General features: G+C 47.6%; 1 protein-coding gene across 1 annotated transcript in view; it reads right to left on the bottom strand.

Annotated features, from left to right (window-relative positions):
- Positions 1-14,794, bottom strand: part of BLK (BLK proto-oncogene, Src family tyrosine kinase) — a 49,910-nt gene that overhangs the window by 14,377 nt on the left and 20,739 nt on the right. Inside the window, exons 4-7 of the mRNA XM_071547735.1 lie at positions 13,378-13,426; positions 6,494-6,587; positions 5,411-5,509; positions 4,203-4,306 (exon numbers count right to left, since the gene is read on the bottom strand). Coding sequence (XP_071403836.1) covers positions 4,203-4,306; positions 5,411-5,509; positions 6,494-6,587; positions 13,378-13,426 — 346 coding nt within the window. The remainder of the gene's footprint in view (positions 1-4,202; positions 4,307-5,410; positions 5,510-6,493; positions 6,588-13,377; positions 13,427-14,794) is intronic.

Here is a 14,794-nt window from a genome sequence, read left to right as displayed (position 1 = left end):
GCAGAGGCAAAGCACTGAGGCTGGAAAGCTTCAATTCTCTTGTCACGGAATCACAGAATGGTTTGGGATGGAAAGGACCCCAAAGCTCATCTCATTCCAACTCCCTGCCATGGACAGGGACATCTTCCACTAGCCCAGGTTGCTCAGTGCCCCATGAGCACCCCTATATTTTGCCCTGGGAAGCTCTGGCTGTCAGACCCGCCTGCTCCAAATCTGGGATCCCCAAACCATCCTGCAAGGGTCCTTTCTGTTCAAAGCTTCATAATGAAAGGAGCAGCAGAAGATGTAAGGGCTGATTTTCAACTTCACATGACATGTGGGGCTGATTTTGTCACCCAAACATGGATGTTTGGTACCACTCCAGGTGCTCTGGTACAGTGCCTGTGGTAAGACTGGCACAGGCTGCCCAGAGAAGCTGTGGCTGCCCCATCCCTGGAAGTGTCCAAGGCCAGGTTGGACAGGGCTTGGAGCAACCTGGAACAGTGAAAGAAGACCCTGCTTCCCGCAGAGGGTTGGACTAGATGACCTTTAAAGATCCCTTCCAACCCAAACCATTCTATGATTCCATGATTCTGTGATCTGCATGGGTTTGGCAGATATGGTTCAAAACCCAACCTCCTTGTGCAGCATCTGGAGAAGGCTCTAAGATGCTCAGGATTTGACAATCAAATCAAGCCCCACTGGCTACAGTGGGAGCTCAGGCTGTTATACCTACATTTTGATGCCTGCATCAGACCGAGTCCCACTACGTGTGGCATCTTCATCTCCTATAGCTCTATCAGCCTCCTAACTCCTTCCTGATGGGAATCCAGGAGCTCAGCTGGATGCAGTGGCTGAGCTCAGCAAGGTCTCTCCTGCTGGGAGCACAGACCCAACAGTCCTACTGGGAGCCAGGAGCTCGTGAGTCGGCACAGCTGTGGGAATGTGCTCCTGCAGCCTTCGGAATGATTGTTACTTCAGGGGGACATTGGTTTATTTGCAGCAGCTTCAGCAAGGCTGGTGCTGCACTGATGGTTTCACAATCCCAAAATGTCAGAAGTCTCTTGGTCTGTTCAGTCTGAAGGAGACTGAGGGCAGAGCTCATTGCATTTCAACTTCCTCATGAGGGGAGGAGGAGGGGCAGGCACTGATCTCTGCTCTGTGACCAGTGCCAGAACCCCAGGGAGTGGCCTGAAGTTGTGCCATGGAAGGTGTAGGCTGGATATTAGAAAGAGGTTTTTCCCCAAAGGGTGGTTGGGCACTGAACAGGCTCCCCAAGGCAGTGGGCACAGCACCAACCCTGACAGAGCTCAGGAAGTGTTTGGATGATACTCTCAGGCACATGAGGTGACTCTTGGGAATGGTCCTGTGCAGGGCTGAGGGGTGGACTTGATGGATCCCTTCCAGCTCAGCCTATTCTGTGATTCGGTGTCTACTGGTGTGCTTCCCACAGTGTCTCCATCTTCCCACCTTCCCAGGATGCTGAATGTGCCTTTCACAGACTCTGCAAAATGTTTGCCCCAGGTTTGCAGAGTTTCTGTGTCTTAAACCATGGGCAAACTGGACTCTGCCTAGGATGGGCTGGCAGAGTGCAGAATCCATCCTGCTGGGCCTGAGACAGCCCACTGTGAGACAATCCCCTTCCAGTTTAAGCAGCTAAAGGGGATTAGCTCAACCCAGTGCTCCACACTGAAGGTCCAGTTTTTCTGGTGATGTGCAAAGTGAACAAAAACACAATCATGGGGAAGGAAAACAGAAAGAACTTGTGGGGCTGTCCTGGGTTGGGGCTCAAAGGATAGGGCTAATTCCATGACATTGCTCTGAACATCTCTTGGTGGGTCACAGGGTGCTTTACGTTAGGGAACTGAGCTGCACAGCACATTTGGAGATGCAGGGCTTGCTTTCTCCTCTTTTCTTTAGAGAGGAGGAAGCTGTGGCTGAGATGGATCAAAGGGTGTCGCCAGGGCCATTCAGGCACGTGATGCTCAGGCAGAAGCTGAAAGCACAGGGTAATTCAGAGGATGGGGTGTTTGAAGGAACAACAGCCATATTTTAGAGTAAACAAAGGGCACAGGTTTCAGAGCAGAAGCTGATCTCTGAGCATGGGGTGGAACCCACTACATCTGCTAATGCAGAATATCCCACAGCCCCATGTCCTAGACAGCAGAGACAGAGCATTAAGGATCTGGTTATTTCTCCTTCAATCTCAGGACTCCACCACCTCTCTCTGAGCCCTGTGTGACTGAGACACACCCACACCCCAGAGGATTGCAGGGAATTATTCCATCCTGTGTTTGCAGTTCGTGGCAGGCAGAAATCTGGGCCAATTGTCCTGAGCAAGTGTAGGGAAAGGTCTGATCCCATCTATGTGTGGCATCTAGAGACACCACAAAGACAAGGATCACATGTGAGCATCTCACTCCTTCCCAGACCTTCAGATACAACATAGGAGTGTTTGTTGGGCTTGTCAGTGGCGGGTGTGTTGCTCCTTGCCCTTCCTGGGTGCAATGCCAGCTCCCCAAATATCCCAGCAAACTAAGGCAGAGTGGGAAGGGGATAAACAGAAGAGCAGCATGTGGTGACTAGTCCAAGCCTGAGCATTGCCAAGGCACCACAAAGGTAGCAGGAAAACCAACATGCAACAGAACAAGTGACCTGTAAATGAAATGCCTTGAAACAAGTCTCTTCAATGTTCCCTGACCTGAGTCTTCCTTAAAAATTCTGAAAGCTGCAAATCCTCATGGGAAGAAACCCTCCTGCTTGGCTTCAGCTCAGCAGGGATGGGTGGAGGTGAGCCCAGGCACGGGGTGGAGGGAGAAATTCCAGGTAGGATGCCATGGTGCTGACACTGTCTGATGGCTCAGGGAGGCGGCGGATACAGGACATGGGATTCCAGCTGCCTCATCCAGACTCTGGCACGATTTAATTTGCTGGTAATGATGTGTCCATGGTGGAAGGAACAGAGAACTCCCAGGTGACCAGGAGAAAACAGAGACAAGAAAGGAGGGAGGAGAAGCTACAGTAGGCAAGAGCCAGGTGTAAGATGGATCATCCAGTCTGTTTCTTCCTGCTCCTACTGTTTGACCTGGGACGTGTAAAAGTGTTTGGGAAGCAAATCAAGGAAAAGAAGGCCACATATTACTTCAGATGGATGCTCCAACATTACTGATCAAGTCACAGCTGAACTCGATGATCTGGGTGGTTTTTCCAACCTAAACAATTTTATTATTCTAAATAATAAAGGAAGACATAAACTACCTTTTCCCATGTGTCAAGGAAAGAGTCCTATCAAGGGAAGAGTCCTTCACAGCAAAGAAACTAAATCAGAGCTAGAAATACTTTTCTGAACTACTGTATGGATTTGGTTCAGAGCAGAACCCATAGGACCACCAGAAGCATCACTGTCTCCACCTAAACACACATGCTGGCTCAGAGGAAGCAAGGAGAAAAAAAGTAGGAAAGAAACAATAAGAAATTCCTATGGGACAACCCAAACTAACTCCCAGACTCTACAAATTAACAGCACAGAATATGGAAATTGCAATTATATGATTCAGTATTGTAGTACTGAATAGTAGTAGTACTATAGTACTGTAGTATATAAGTATATCCACTGCCCAAGAGAATTGAGCCCTTTCCATCCTTCCATGTCTTCAAAAGTCAGACACGTTCATATAAAAGGGGATGAATCCACTTTTCCTGCTTTAGTCAAACCCTTCTAAAAATATAGTTTGCATCATTTCCCTCTGCTACAGTCTCTAAGGAAAAACATGATTTCCCTGGAGGAATATTTCACAGAAAACCTTTTCCCAAAATTCTACAGGTTTCTATTGCAAACAGGAGAAACACTCAAGAGTGCATAGAAGTATCTCCTTTTTCCAAAAAAATGGAACATTTCCCTGGAAAGAGATGGAAAAGAAAACCCCTACACATTGTTTTGGAAAATCCTGCCTATTTGTGTTCCTGTGTCTCTGCCATGAACTGTGGTGGTAAAAGCCACCCTTCCCACAGCCAGGAGGGCACAAATGAGTGGCATCATGAGAAAATCTTTGCCCTCCAAACCCACATCTCACTTGCTGAGTCTGGGAATTACTGTTGCAAGGTTCTCCTTCACCCAGCCAGCTCCAAGAAGCTCTGACACAGCTGGACTTTGCAGCTCAGGTGTGGCAGGTTTTCCAAGCCCTGGCAATAACCAGGAGCTGCCTTTGCTCTGAGGGTCTCACCTTGGCTGGTTTCACTCTCTCGGACAAGGAAAGAGCCAACTTTGTTACCAGAAGACAAGAGCAGCCGTTCAGCATCTTTTCTGCTCAGAGTTCGAAAATACCACCTGGGAGAGAGAGAAGGCAAAATCATCACTGGGAAAGGAAAAGCTCTGAACAAAAAAAGGAATTTTATCAAGTTAATTCTTTGTTGTTGTTGTTGTTGGGTTTTGTTTTGTTTTGTTTTGTTTTGTTTTAGGGGGTTTTATTGTGCTGTTACATTGTGAAACTGAGGGTCATTTTTATCAGCAAATAGGGGGTTTATCTGCTGACAAATGACAGTAATGGGCTAACATCACATTTTGGTCACTTTGGTCTTGTTTCACAACCTGGAAATTCAGACAGAGCAGGGAGTAGATGGGACATGCAGGACCCTGTACACAACAGAAGTGTAAGTTTGGATACAGAGAACTTTGATGTCTCAACCACATTTCTGTGTGCTGCTAAATAGTTGCTGAATTCAGTGATGGTTCGGTCCCTCCAAGAGCAGATTGCAGGCAGGACTGATCATTTATGGCTGAATGACATAAAGGAGGATAAGTCATGGAAGAAAAATTCTTATGCTGCCTGTATTATAGACATAGTAAACTCTTTTGACTCAAGTCTCTTTCCATCTTCCTTGCAGGGTGGCTGCCTCTGGGCTGATGGAAAAACCTGTGGGTCTGGGCACTGCACTCAGGTGTCTGCCCTGATAAATTGTTGGCATGATCCCTGGCACCTCCAAGACATGGATCAAGGCACCCCATCCAGAAGGAATCCCAGTTTACATATGGACACCCTCTTGAAGGCGGAGGAGGTTTAACACTGTGTGGGTGGATTGGCTCAGTGGGACCAGAACATGATCCCTGGCACTGCCAGTTTTCCAGTGCAAACATATCCTTTATGTTCTCTCCCCCACATCCTTGTTTTCCACCATGGGTGCAATCAGTGGGACTAGAGTCTTTGCCAGATTTCTCCCCATAACCACATCATCCCTTCTCATCCCTTCTCCACACCCATACAGTGCTTAAAACTTCTCCTGAACTTTTTGGCAATGCTGTTTGGGGTGATGAAAGACCTCTCGCCATCCAGCCCAGCAGTGACCTCTTCCTGCCATCCATCAAGTAAAGCTCTTCCTGTAGCTTGTTGAGAGACAGGGCACTGCTCCAGGGTTCATAAGCTTTCACACTTACTTTTCCTCTTCCAAGCTGTCCACCTGTGCAACGAAGTTGCTGGGGATGTAGCCTTTCCTCCCACTGCTGAGGGACTTGGCCAGCCACCAGTCCCCATCGCTGCAAAGGGGTTAGAGCAAAGAGAGTGAGCGCCCAGAGGAGGCTTCAGGAAAAGGTGAGGCTCTGAGGACATGGATTGTGGGGGTTAGAGTATTGCAAGTAGACTAGAGCTCCTTAATCCACTCTACAGTTCCCTCTAGGTTCCCTAGGACCACCACCAGGTTGAAGGCTGTTGGCGTCTCAGGGACTCCTGGAGGTGACAGACTCTTTCTACAGAATGACCACAGACCTTTGCAACGCACCTCAAGTGAGAGGAGGGAGATCTGGGTCACTGTGGGTTTGTCTCCTGCATGGGGGCATTGGGCCCCTTTTTGCTCCTTCCTTTGTCTGCCAGACACCTCACTTTGCTCCCACTGCTGACTGAGGCACAGCCATCACCAAAGGCCATCCCCACGTCACGGGCTCTCCATCTCTCTGCCCCTGGGTCCCAGCCCACAGAGTCTGTGTGAGAAATGTCACCTCTGGAGGCCACCCCACAGAGCAGTGAGGGATTGAGCAGCCCTACAAGGTCTGGGGGCTCCAAGCCCACCTCTGCCCTGTTATGGAGTGGGGCTCTTCTCTGTGAGTTTGACAAGAAGTTGAAATGGAAACCACACATCTCTCTGGCTCGATTCTGTCCTTTCCTCTGACTACACCCAACCCACATCCTTTGCAAAAGCACACTCAGCACAAAATATGAACCAGGACAGGAGCTATTTTTTGTTGTTGTTCTTGTTATTTATGCTGCCTCTGCACCCCCAGGCACTGATAGCAAGGAAGGTCCCAGGACTGTCCAGGCAATGAAATGATGCAACCACAGAGTATCTGTGACCCATGAAAGTGTCACCTTCCCCACCTTGCAGAGAGAGGAGGGTACCCACAGGCACACTCTGGAGCAAAGCTCAGCTCTGACGAGCTGCAAATTGGTGTCTGACCCCAAGGTTCCCCCTTTCCCAGTTTCACCATGCTCATCTTTGAGCTTCCTTCTGGAAGAAAGTCACTTACTTGGAGAGGATTTGGAGTTTCTCCCCCTTGACAAGCTCCAGGTCACGGTCACTTGAGGCAGGAAAATCGTACAGTGCAACCACAACTAAGGTATCTGAAAGAAGGATTAATACCAATGAATCCAGCCTGATCCCTGCTGGGGGTGATGCACACCTGGGTGTATGGTGGGGCATTTCACCCCCCAACCATGGGGGTCTGTCACCCTCACTGTCCCCCAAATCCAAGCTTTGCACCAACCCAACTTTCCTGCTCACCACAACCTCTGCTCGGGGATTAACTCTCATCCACCAAAAAGTTTCCTGTGGATGTGTTTTTAAGGCACTCCAGACTCCCCCACCCACAAAACACAGCATGGCAACAAGAAAAAAGGGTTTGTGCAGAATAAAAAGGGTCATAAACAACCTGCCAGTGTTTGGCCCGAGTTTTACCTGGCAGTAAATGAAAACTGCTGGAGTGATATTTCCCAGCGTGGCTCTGGAATTTGACTCAAAACAATGAGGATTTCTTGACTGAGAAAGGTATGAAGTCATTTCAGTTTCTGTTATTTGGGCCCATTTTTAGGATTTAACTCTCCCTCCAGATGCTCTGGGCTCAGCCAATGTCTTGCCATCCCTCTTGCACACTGTTCCTTGCAGATCACACAGTGAATCAGAGACCACAGAATGGTTTGGAAGGGACCTTAAGGATCATCCAGTTTCAACCCTTCAGCATGGGCAGGGACACCTTCCACTCTCCCAGGCTGCTCCAAGCCCTGTCCAACCTGCCCTTGAACACTTGCAGGGATGGGGCAGCCACAGCTTTTCTGGGCAACCTGTGCCAGAGCCTGTCCACCCTCTGGGTAAAGAATTGATTCCTGAATTTAATCCAAACATGCCTTCTTTCAGTTTAAAACTGTTGCCCCTTTTCCTGCCACACCTGCCTGTATAAAAAGTCCCTCTCCCTCCTTTTTATAAGGCACTTCTCCTTTAGGCACTGGAAAGGGCTGTAAGATCTCCCTGGAACCTTCTCTTCTCCAAGAGGAACCACCCAGCTCTCTCAGCCTGTCTCCATGGCAGAGGTGCTCCAGAGGTGTCCCCACAATGAGCTCCTCTGCTGCTTTCAGCCCAGCACCTCTGTAGCTCCACCCAGCTGTAATTCCCATGGGGGTGGGGGATGCTCCAGGATCCCCTTCCCTTTGCCTGGCCCTGATGAACTTGAGATGCTCCAAACCACAAACCCCCGTTCTCTGTGTCTCCCATTTTGCTTCCAACCCATCTGGACCGAGACCTGAATTTTGGCACCCTGTGCCACGATGTTCTGAGCCAGCCTGGGGCAGGGGCCGGGGGCTGGAGCCGCGTGGCTCGGTTTGCACGCCCGGGTTGTGCCGGGGCTGCTCTCAGAGAGGCTGCGGAGCTGCTCACGGGTGCGCTCGAAGCTGCTGAAGCAGAAAGGAGCAGCTATTTTGGGACACATCAGCGTTTTCAGAGAGCATCAGCACATGCTTGTGAATATAAACATCAAGAATAAACCCTGTGATGACAAAGGAAAGGAAAAGAAAGGGACAAGAAGGAGAAAAGAAGAAAAAGAAGAATGAGAAGATGGAAAAGGAGAAGAAAAAATAAAGAAAAATGAAAGAAAGAAAATGGGAAGAAAAAAAGAAGACAAAAATGAGAGAAGGAAAAGGAGAAGAAAGAAGAAGAAAATGAAGAACAAGAAAGAGAAAAAGGAGAACAAGAAGGACAATGAGAAGAAGGAGAGGAGAGGAGAGGAGAGGAGAGGAGAGGAGAGGAGAGGAGAGGAGAGGAGAGGAGAGGAGAGGAGAGGAGAGGAGAGGAGAGGAGAGGAGAGGAGAGGAGAGGAGAGGAGAGGAGAGGAGAGGAGAGGAGAGGAGAGGAGAGGAGAGGAGAGGAAAAAGAAAAGAAAAAAGAAAAAAGAAAAGAAAAGAAAAGAAAAGAAAAGAAAAGAAAAGAAAAGAAAAGAAAAGAAAAGAAAAGAAAAGAAAAGAAAAAAGAAAAGAAAAGAAAAAAAGAAAAGAAAAAAGAAAAGAAAAGAGAAAAGAGTAAAAAAGAGAAAAGATGAAAAGAAAAAAGAAAAAACATTAAAAAAGGAAGAAGAAGAGATGAATGATGATTGCTTGTTGCAGGAAGGCTTTAGCCTGTACTCAGCCTAATTAATGCTCCCAGAGCCACGGCCAGCCTATCATTAGCATTTTTCAAAGCAGCCTGTCAAGCCACAGTCTCTGTCTGACCTTTCCAAATAGTGCCACCAGCAAGAGAGCCAGACTGGCCCTTTGTCACCACAAGATAACGTGTCTCTGGGGCAGCCTGGGGTTTGTGTCTGTGCAAGGTTGGCTGCTGCTCCGCTGGCAATTTGTTAGGGAGGAGAAAGGGTCAATGTGGGAGGAAATGGAGCTTTGTAAACCAAAGCCCTGAGCTGTTCCCTTCAGGCTTCGCAGAAGGAGCTCTGAGATCCATGAGAGGTTTCAGCAGAGCCTCACTCTCTCCTGCTATGGGAAAGGGATGATCAGTCATGAGGGAGAATGCTTTGAAGTCTTAAAATAGCTCACACAGTTGGGGACTTCCCCTTGAGGGATCCCGAATTAGCAACGCACCCAAACTCCTGCTGCCTCCTGAGACAGTTGTTATCACACAGCTTCTCTGACATGAAAGGTCTGGGGGCATGTGCCTACTGTGAGATATCCACAGTGAGCCTGCTGATCCACACACACCAGCCTGATCCTCTTGAAAGGAAAACAATGCAGTGGTCACGCTTGTGCTTTGAAAAACAGAAGCAAATGTGCAAAGATCTTCAAGCACAGAGTGGCTGTGGAGTCCAGAAAGTGAAAATGTGGTGGTGATCTTGAAGCAACTGACACAAGTGCAAATCAATGACATTAAAAAAAACAAATAAAAAGGAGAGAGAGGAAAGAGCAAATACAGCAAGGACAGAAAGGTTTTATATGATGGAAAAACACTCTAATCACCTCTTATCCCTTCTCAAAACAGAAGCTGAGAAACGCTGCACACTGAAGTGAGCCAGAAGAAAAGCTCTCTGTGCCAGAGCCAGCAAGACTTGCCATCTCATGATGAAAGTGACTCTTCCTGTGTCTGGGCCCATCACCCCCCTGAGAAACAGTGCTGATAACACTTTCTTGGCCTGTTTGATCCAGGCAGGCCATGAGTGACTCCACAGCAAGAGAAGCCGTCGGGGCTGCGAGGAGCGACTGCTCTGCAGATAATGCTGAGCCCCGAGGCTTTGATTGTGGGCCAAATCCATCCTGGCCCAGAGCTGCTGTCAGGAGAGTCTGATACCAGCTCGGTTTGCATGGGGTGAGTGCCAGTTTAGTGGCTCAAGAGGAAGCATTCAGCCAGTCCTCCCATCACTGTCCTGTCATGAATGGAAGGTCTTTGCAACCATGTCATGGCCACAGAGCCAGGCTGAGACTGTGCCAGGGTGCCCCAGAGGATCACCCGTGGGTTTAGAGATGTTCTAGGATGGTCATGGTATAAGTGACAACTCTCAGCACGAGTGTTGGCCAGCTGGGTGCACTGAGCTATGAGATACTGCTGCTGAAAAAGGGTCCAGCTTTCCACATCAGCATGGCATGGGCTGGGTGGAATCATAGAATCATTAGCATTGGAAAAGCCCTCTAAGATCATCAAGTCCAACCATTCCCTCAGCACTGCCAAGCCCACCACTAAACCACGTGCCCAAGTACCACATCTACACAGCTTTTAAATCTTCCCAGGGATGAGGACTCCAATGATTCATAACCCTCTTTGTGAAGAAATTTTTCCTAATAATCAATTTAAACATCTCCTGGTGCAGCTTGGAGGCATTTCCTCTCCTCCTGTCCCTTGTTCCCTGGGAGCAGAGCCAAACTACCCCCAGCTCCCCTCTCCTGTCAGGGAGTTGCAGAGAGCCAGAAGGTCCCCCCTGAGCCTCCTTTTCTCCAGGCTGAGTCCTGCCAGTGCCCTGAGCTGCTTCTCATCAGTCTTTTCTCCAGACCATGGTAAAGTTGTGCTAGAAAAGGATGCCTTCAAAACACACACCTGCTGCTGTCACCAAGATGAACACCATCAGGTCCCACTGGTGGAGGTGAAGAAAACCATGGACTGGGACTGTTGCATCTCCCAAATGATCAGCAAGCCCAGGTGTGACAGCACAGGAGATGTTTCCTGGGATATCCAGGCCTGCACTGCCAGAGCTCTCTGTCAAATACCTTTCTGCCTTGTCTTTTGACACAGTGAGTGTTTCTGCAGATAATTTCTGCTTTCCTCATAAAATCATATCAGACATAACCCCCCTTTTTTCATTAGAAAATCTGAACATTTGGGGCAATTGCCTCTTGTCTTCATTTCCCCTCTTGCTTGTGATTGACAAGATGAGAAGTTTTAATTTCTCATTGACAAATCAGCCTTTTCAGTAGAAACGACCCTTCCTTTCCCCAATTACACTCAAACTCATGTCTCTGACAGCCTTCCTTTGAACTCAGAATCATATCCAAGGAACAACAGGAAAAATGAGTTTCAGTGTTAACTTTGAGATACCTCAAAAGATCACAAGTTCCAGAGCATGCTAAACTCCCACCCCCTGAAATTCAGTCCTATTCATATTGTGGTTTGCAAAGAGTGATTGAAGAGGTGGAAGAAATTGCAGTTCCTCATCAGAAAAAACAACCTTGCAGAGACCAAGTCTCTGTGCAGTCACAGGTTGTTGTAATGCCTGAGCACAAGCACCCAAAACAACCATCTGTCTCCATCAGTAGGACTGAAATCCAGCTGTGAGCAGCTGGCAGGGCAAGGGCAGGGATTATTCTACCTGTTTTCTGTGTCTTGTCTACCCAAGGAGCAGCTGTAGCCATGGGACTGTTGGGTTGGAGGTCCACAATTATAGACCAGGACTTTGCTGAACTGGAGGCTTTAGAGGTGCAAAATGAAGGTTTTGAGTCCATGGAGACCCAGAACCAGCCTTAAGAAACATTGGAATTGCTCAGGGAACTGTGTGAAAATGAGGAACAGACACACCCAGGGGAAAAGTGGATTGGTGATGCCACACACAGCACATTGAATCCAGAGTTATGCAGCCCCTGCCTGCCTTTGTGTAACTTCCATTAGGGTAAATAATGTCAGGAGAATGAGGCTTTTGTTGACAGTAATTAATTAATTAATTAATTTCTGAAATAGTGGTGTGAAAGACGGAAAGTGTGAAATAAATTCAACACCAAGATCAAAACCAAACGAAAAATCCCGCCAAAAAACCATCCCTAAAACAACCAAAATGCAAGGAAAGCAAAAAAAAATAGTAGAAACAAAATGGAAAACTCAGGGGGAAAAGGGATTTGATTTCACATTTCATGCCATGCTTCCAAAGCCAATAATTTTGCCTGATTGAATTTTAAGTGCTCCCACGGGATATGATTCAGCTCTTCGATTTTTTTTTATATGAAGCCAGTGCCTGGATTTTGTGCTTTCTCCATCACTTCACTTGAATTGCTTTCTGTCAGGAGACTCTCTCTGATATTTCAAATGCTTTGCATGGTTCCTCTCAGCCCATTTTGCCACACAGCACAGAATCAAATGCAACATCATTTCTGGAAACTCAGACACCGGTAAAGAAAAACAGGAACTTTCCCAGACTGTCAGTGTGAATATTCCTCCAGAACTGGAACTGAATCTAATGAACCACAATATTTTTGAGAGCTGTAAAGGGCTAACATGGTACTTAATCCACTTTTTAGCATCTTTCCACTTCTGCCTTCTGGCGTGAAGCAGAAGTAAAAGCTGTCTCCTTGAAAAGAACTCGTGTTGTGCTTCTGAGCAGCTTGAGAAGGTGGATAAAAACTGTGAAAAACTGTAGATGTCTGCTCAGCTGGGGAGGTGGGAGAGCATGGACACTTGGAAATGTGCCATGAAAATAAAAATGTGGTGTGCAGAAAACTCACATGGTGGAGGAGCTTCATCTCCCACAGCTTTGATCTCCATAAGAAATGCCACATCTTTGATTTCCGTAACAAATGTCAAATTTGAAGAACATTTTGTCATTGCAGGAGCTCCTGTGTTCGGCCCATGGCAGGGACTCTCCATCATCATCCATAAGACCTAAGGAGACCTGCCTCTGTCATTCCACCCACCCCATTTATTCATCACTCCCACTTTTCCTATCCCCATGCCGGTCCCCTAATCCCACACTTTCATCCAGATGAAGAACCTTTATGTGTTGCTAACAGCTTCCCCCCAAGCTTCCTTTTATTTTTATTATCTCTCTGTGTATCCATAACCTGAAAAACTTCTTTGACAGAAACACAAACAAGCTGCTGTTGGAGCCTGGGCAGGGGTGGCAGAGGGCTCCCTAAAAAGACAATAATCTCCAAACACCATCCAGGACCCAGGAAACTGCAGAGGTGGCTGAAGCCAAGAGCAGGAGATCTGTGTGTCCTTATTTTAAACTCTTTCCTTTCTTCTCATTCCCTTTGCAGTCTCTCTGGGCTCTCTGCTGCCTGCTGTTTCCTCTGGAATTTTCAGCTATGAGTTGTCATGCTGCAGACAGGGCAGCAGACAGGGAAATCTCACACAGCTGATGTCTCACATCTCCCTTTTCTCCACCAATCAGAGAAGCACCGAATGGTTTGGGTTGGAAGGGACCTTAGAGACCATCTCATTCCAATGAAGAATTGGTGCTTTGCCCACTTAATTTCTTTGATGAGCAGGGAAAAACTTGGCAGCTGCAGACACTCAGTGATGTAAACTGAATTTTCTGAAACACACTGATAAACTCCCTGCTTGGCAGTGCTGAAGATACAGAAACCACATGCCTGTGACGTGACAACTCGTGCTCAAGACCTGCCATTTGGAGCCCACCACCTTGCAAAACCCCACGGGAAGGCAGAGAAAACAGAGTCTTACCTTGTGCAGAGGCTTGATTTAGATGAGGGTTGTTGATAAGTTGTCTGCCCTTGGGTAGAAATAGAAAAGAAAAAAAGAAAGGGTGTTTATTCCTTTGCTGTGTTTTCAGGAAGACCTGCTCTCAGCTTCACAGACAAGTGGGAGTCAGTCAACAGCCCCTGTGTCTGGCTCTGGATGTGTCCTGATGGCTTTAGCACATTTTGCCATGATGTGTTCATGGCTGTCTTAGCAGTCAGCTTGAATAACCCTTGGCTTGCCTCTGAATTAAAGCATAAACCTGCCACCCACTCATTTGGACCTTGGTCTATCTAACCCTTGTTCACTGGTGCCAGATTTCGCATCCGTGGGGGATGAGACATGAATGGTCCCATTGAGAAATGGTATTTGCAATATTACTTGAAGCAGAAACCTGGAGATACTGTTTGTTACACTTGTCCCAAGGCTCACTGGATATGGTTTGCTCAGGGTTATGTTTAAAAAGCAGAGACAGTGACTATATTAGCAAATGATGAACGTTATGAGTGCCTTTCAACCCAGGATATTCTACTATTCTGTGATTCCTGAGTTGTAAAGGACTCACAAGGATCATCATGTCCCAACTCCTGGCCCTGCACAGGACGCCCCCAACAATCCCACCACATGTCTAAGAGTGTTGTCCAAACACTTCTTGAGCTCTGTCAGGTTTGGGGCTGTGACCACTGCCCTGGAGAGCCTGTTCTGTGCCCCACCACACTCTCTTGAAGAACCTCTTCCCAATATCCAACCTAAACTTCCCGTGACAGCTCCAGGTATTTCCTTGGGTCTGTCACTGGTCACCAGAAAGAACAGATCAGTGCCTGTCCCTCCAATTTCCCTCATGAGGAACCTGCAGACTATGTAATTAAAGAACAACAAGGTACTGCCACTTATCTGGGCACACTGTAGAATGTTGCCACAGTCCCTGGTTTGGTTTGGCCCAGCTGCTGACAGAGGCAAACTGGCCACAGACCGTCCCAACTCAGCTGGGATGGAACCACCTTCTTTTCAGGGCTAAGAGCTTGAACTTGGCCTCCATCCAACTTCAAACATCAGTCCTGTGATCAGTACAGGACCCACTGACTGTAGTAGGTGTCCAACCACTACCAGGTGTTTTTATACAGGTGCAAAAGGAGTGAAATGCAGACACTGAATAAAAAACATCCAGTGTTTTCTGGCTGTGCCACCCTTTGACCCCTACTTGGGAGCAGTGTGGGGTGGGAGAGCTGCTCATCCACTGCCATTTCTAATTAAGTGAAAGAAGAGCTGAGTGCCTGCAGCAAAAAGTAATGAGTGGCAGAAGGTGATTGATGATACTGTATTTATACTGATAGCAGCTCCTCTTCAGTGAGCTGGAGAGAAGGAAAATTAGGAAAATAACACCTTCTTGGTCAATCTGTCA

This window comes from Pithys albifrons, chromosome 2, assembly GCF_047495875.1.
Source record: "Pithys albifrons albifrons isolate INPA30051 chromosome 2, PitAlb_v1, whole genome shotgun sequence".
Lineage (NCBI taxonomy): Eukaryota > Metazoa > Chordata > Aves > Passeriformes > Thamnophilidae > Pithys > Pithys albifrons.
This window is presented reverse-complemented; position numbering and strand designations above follow the sequence as displayed.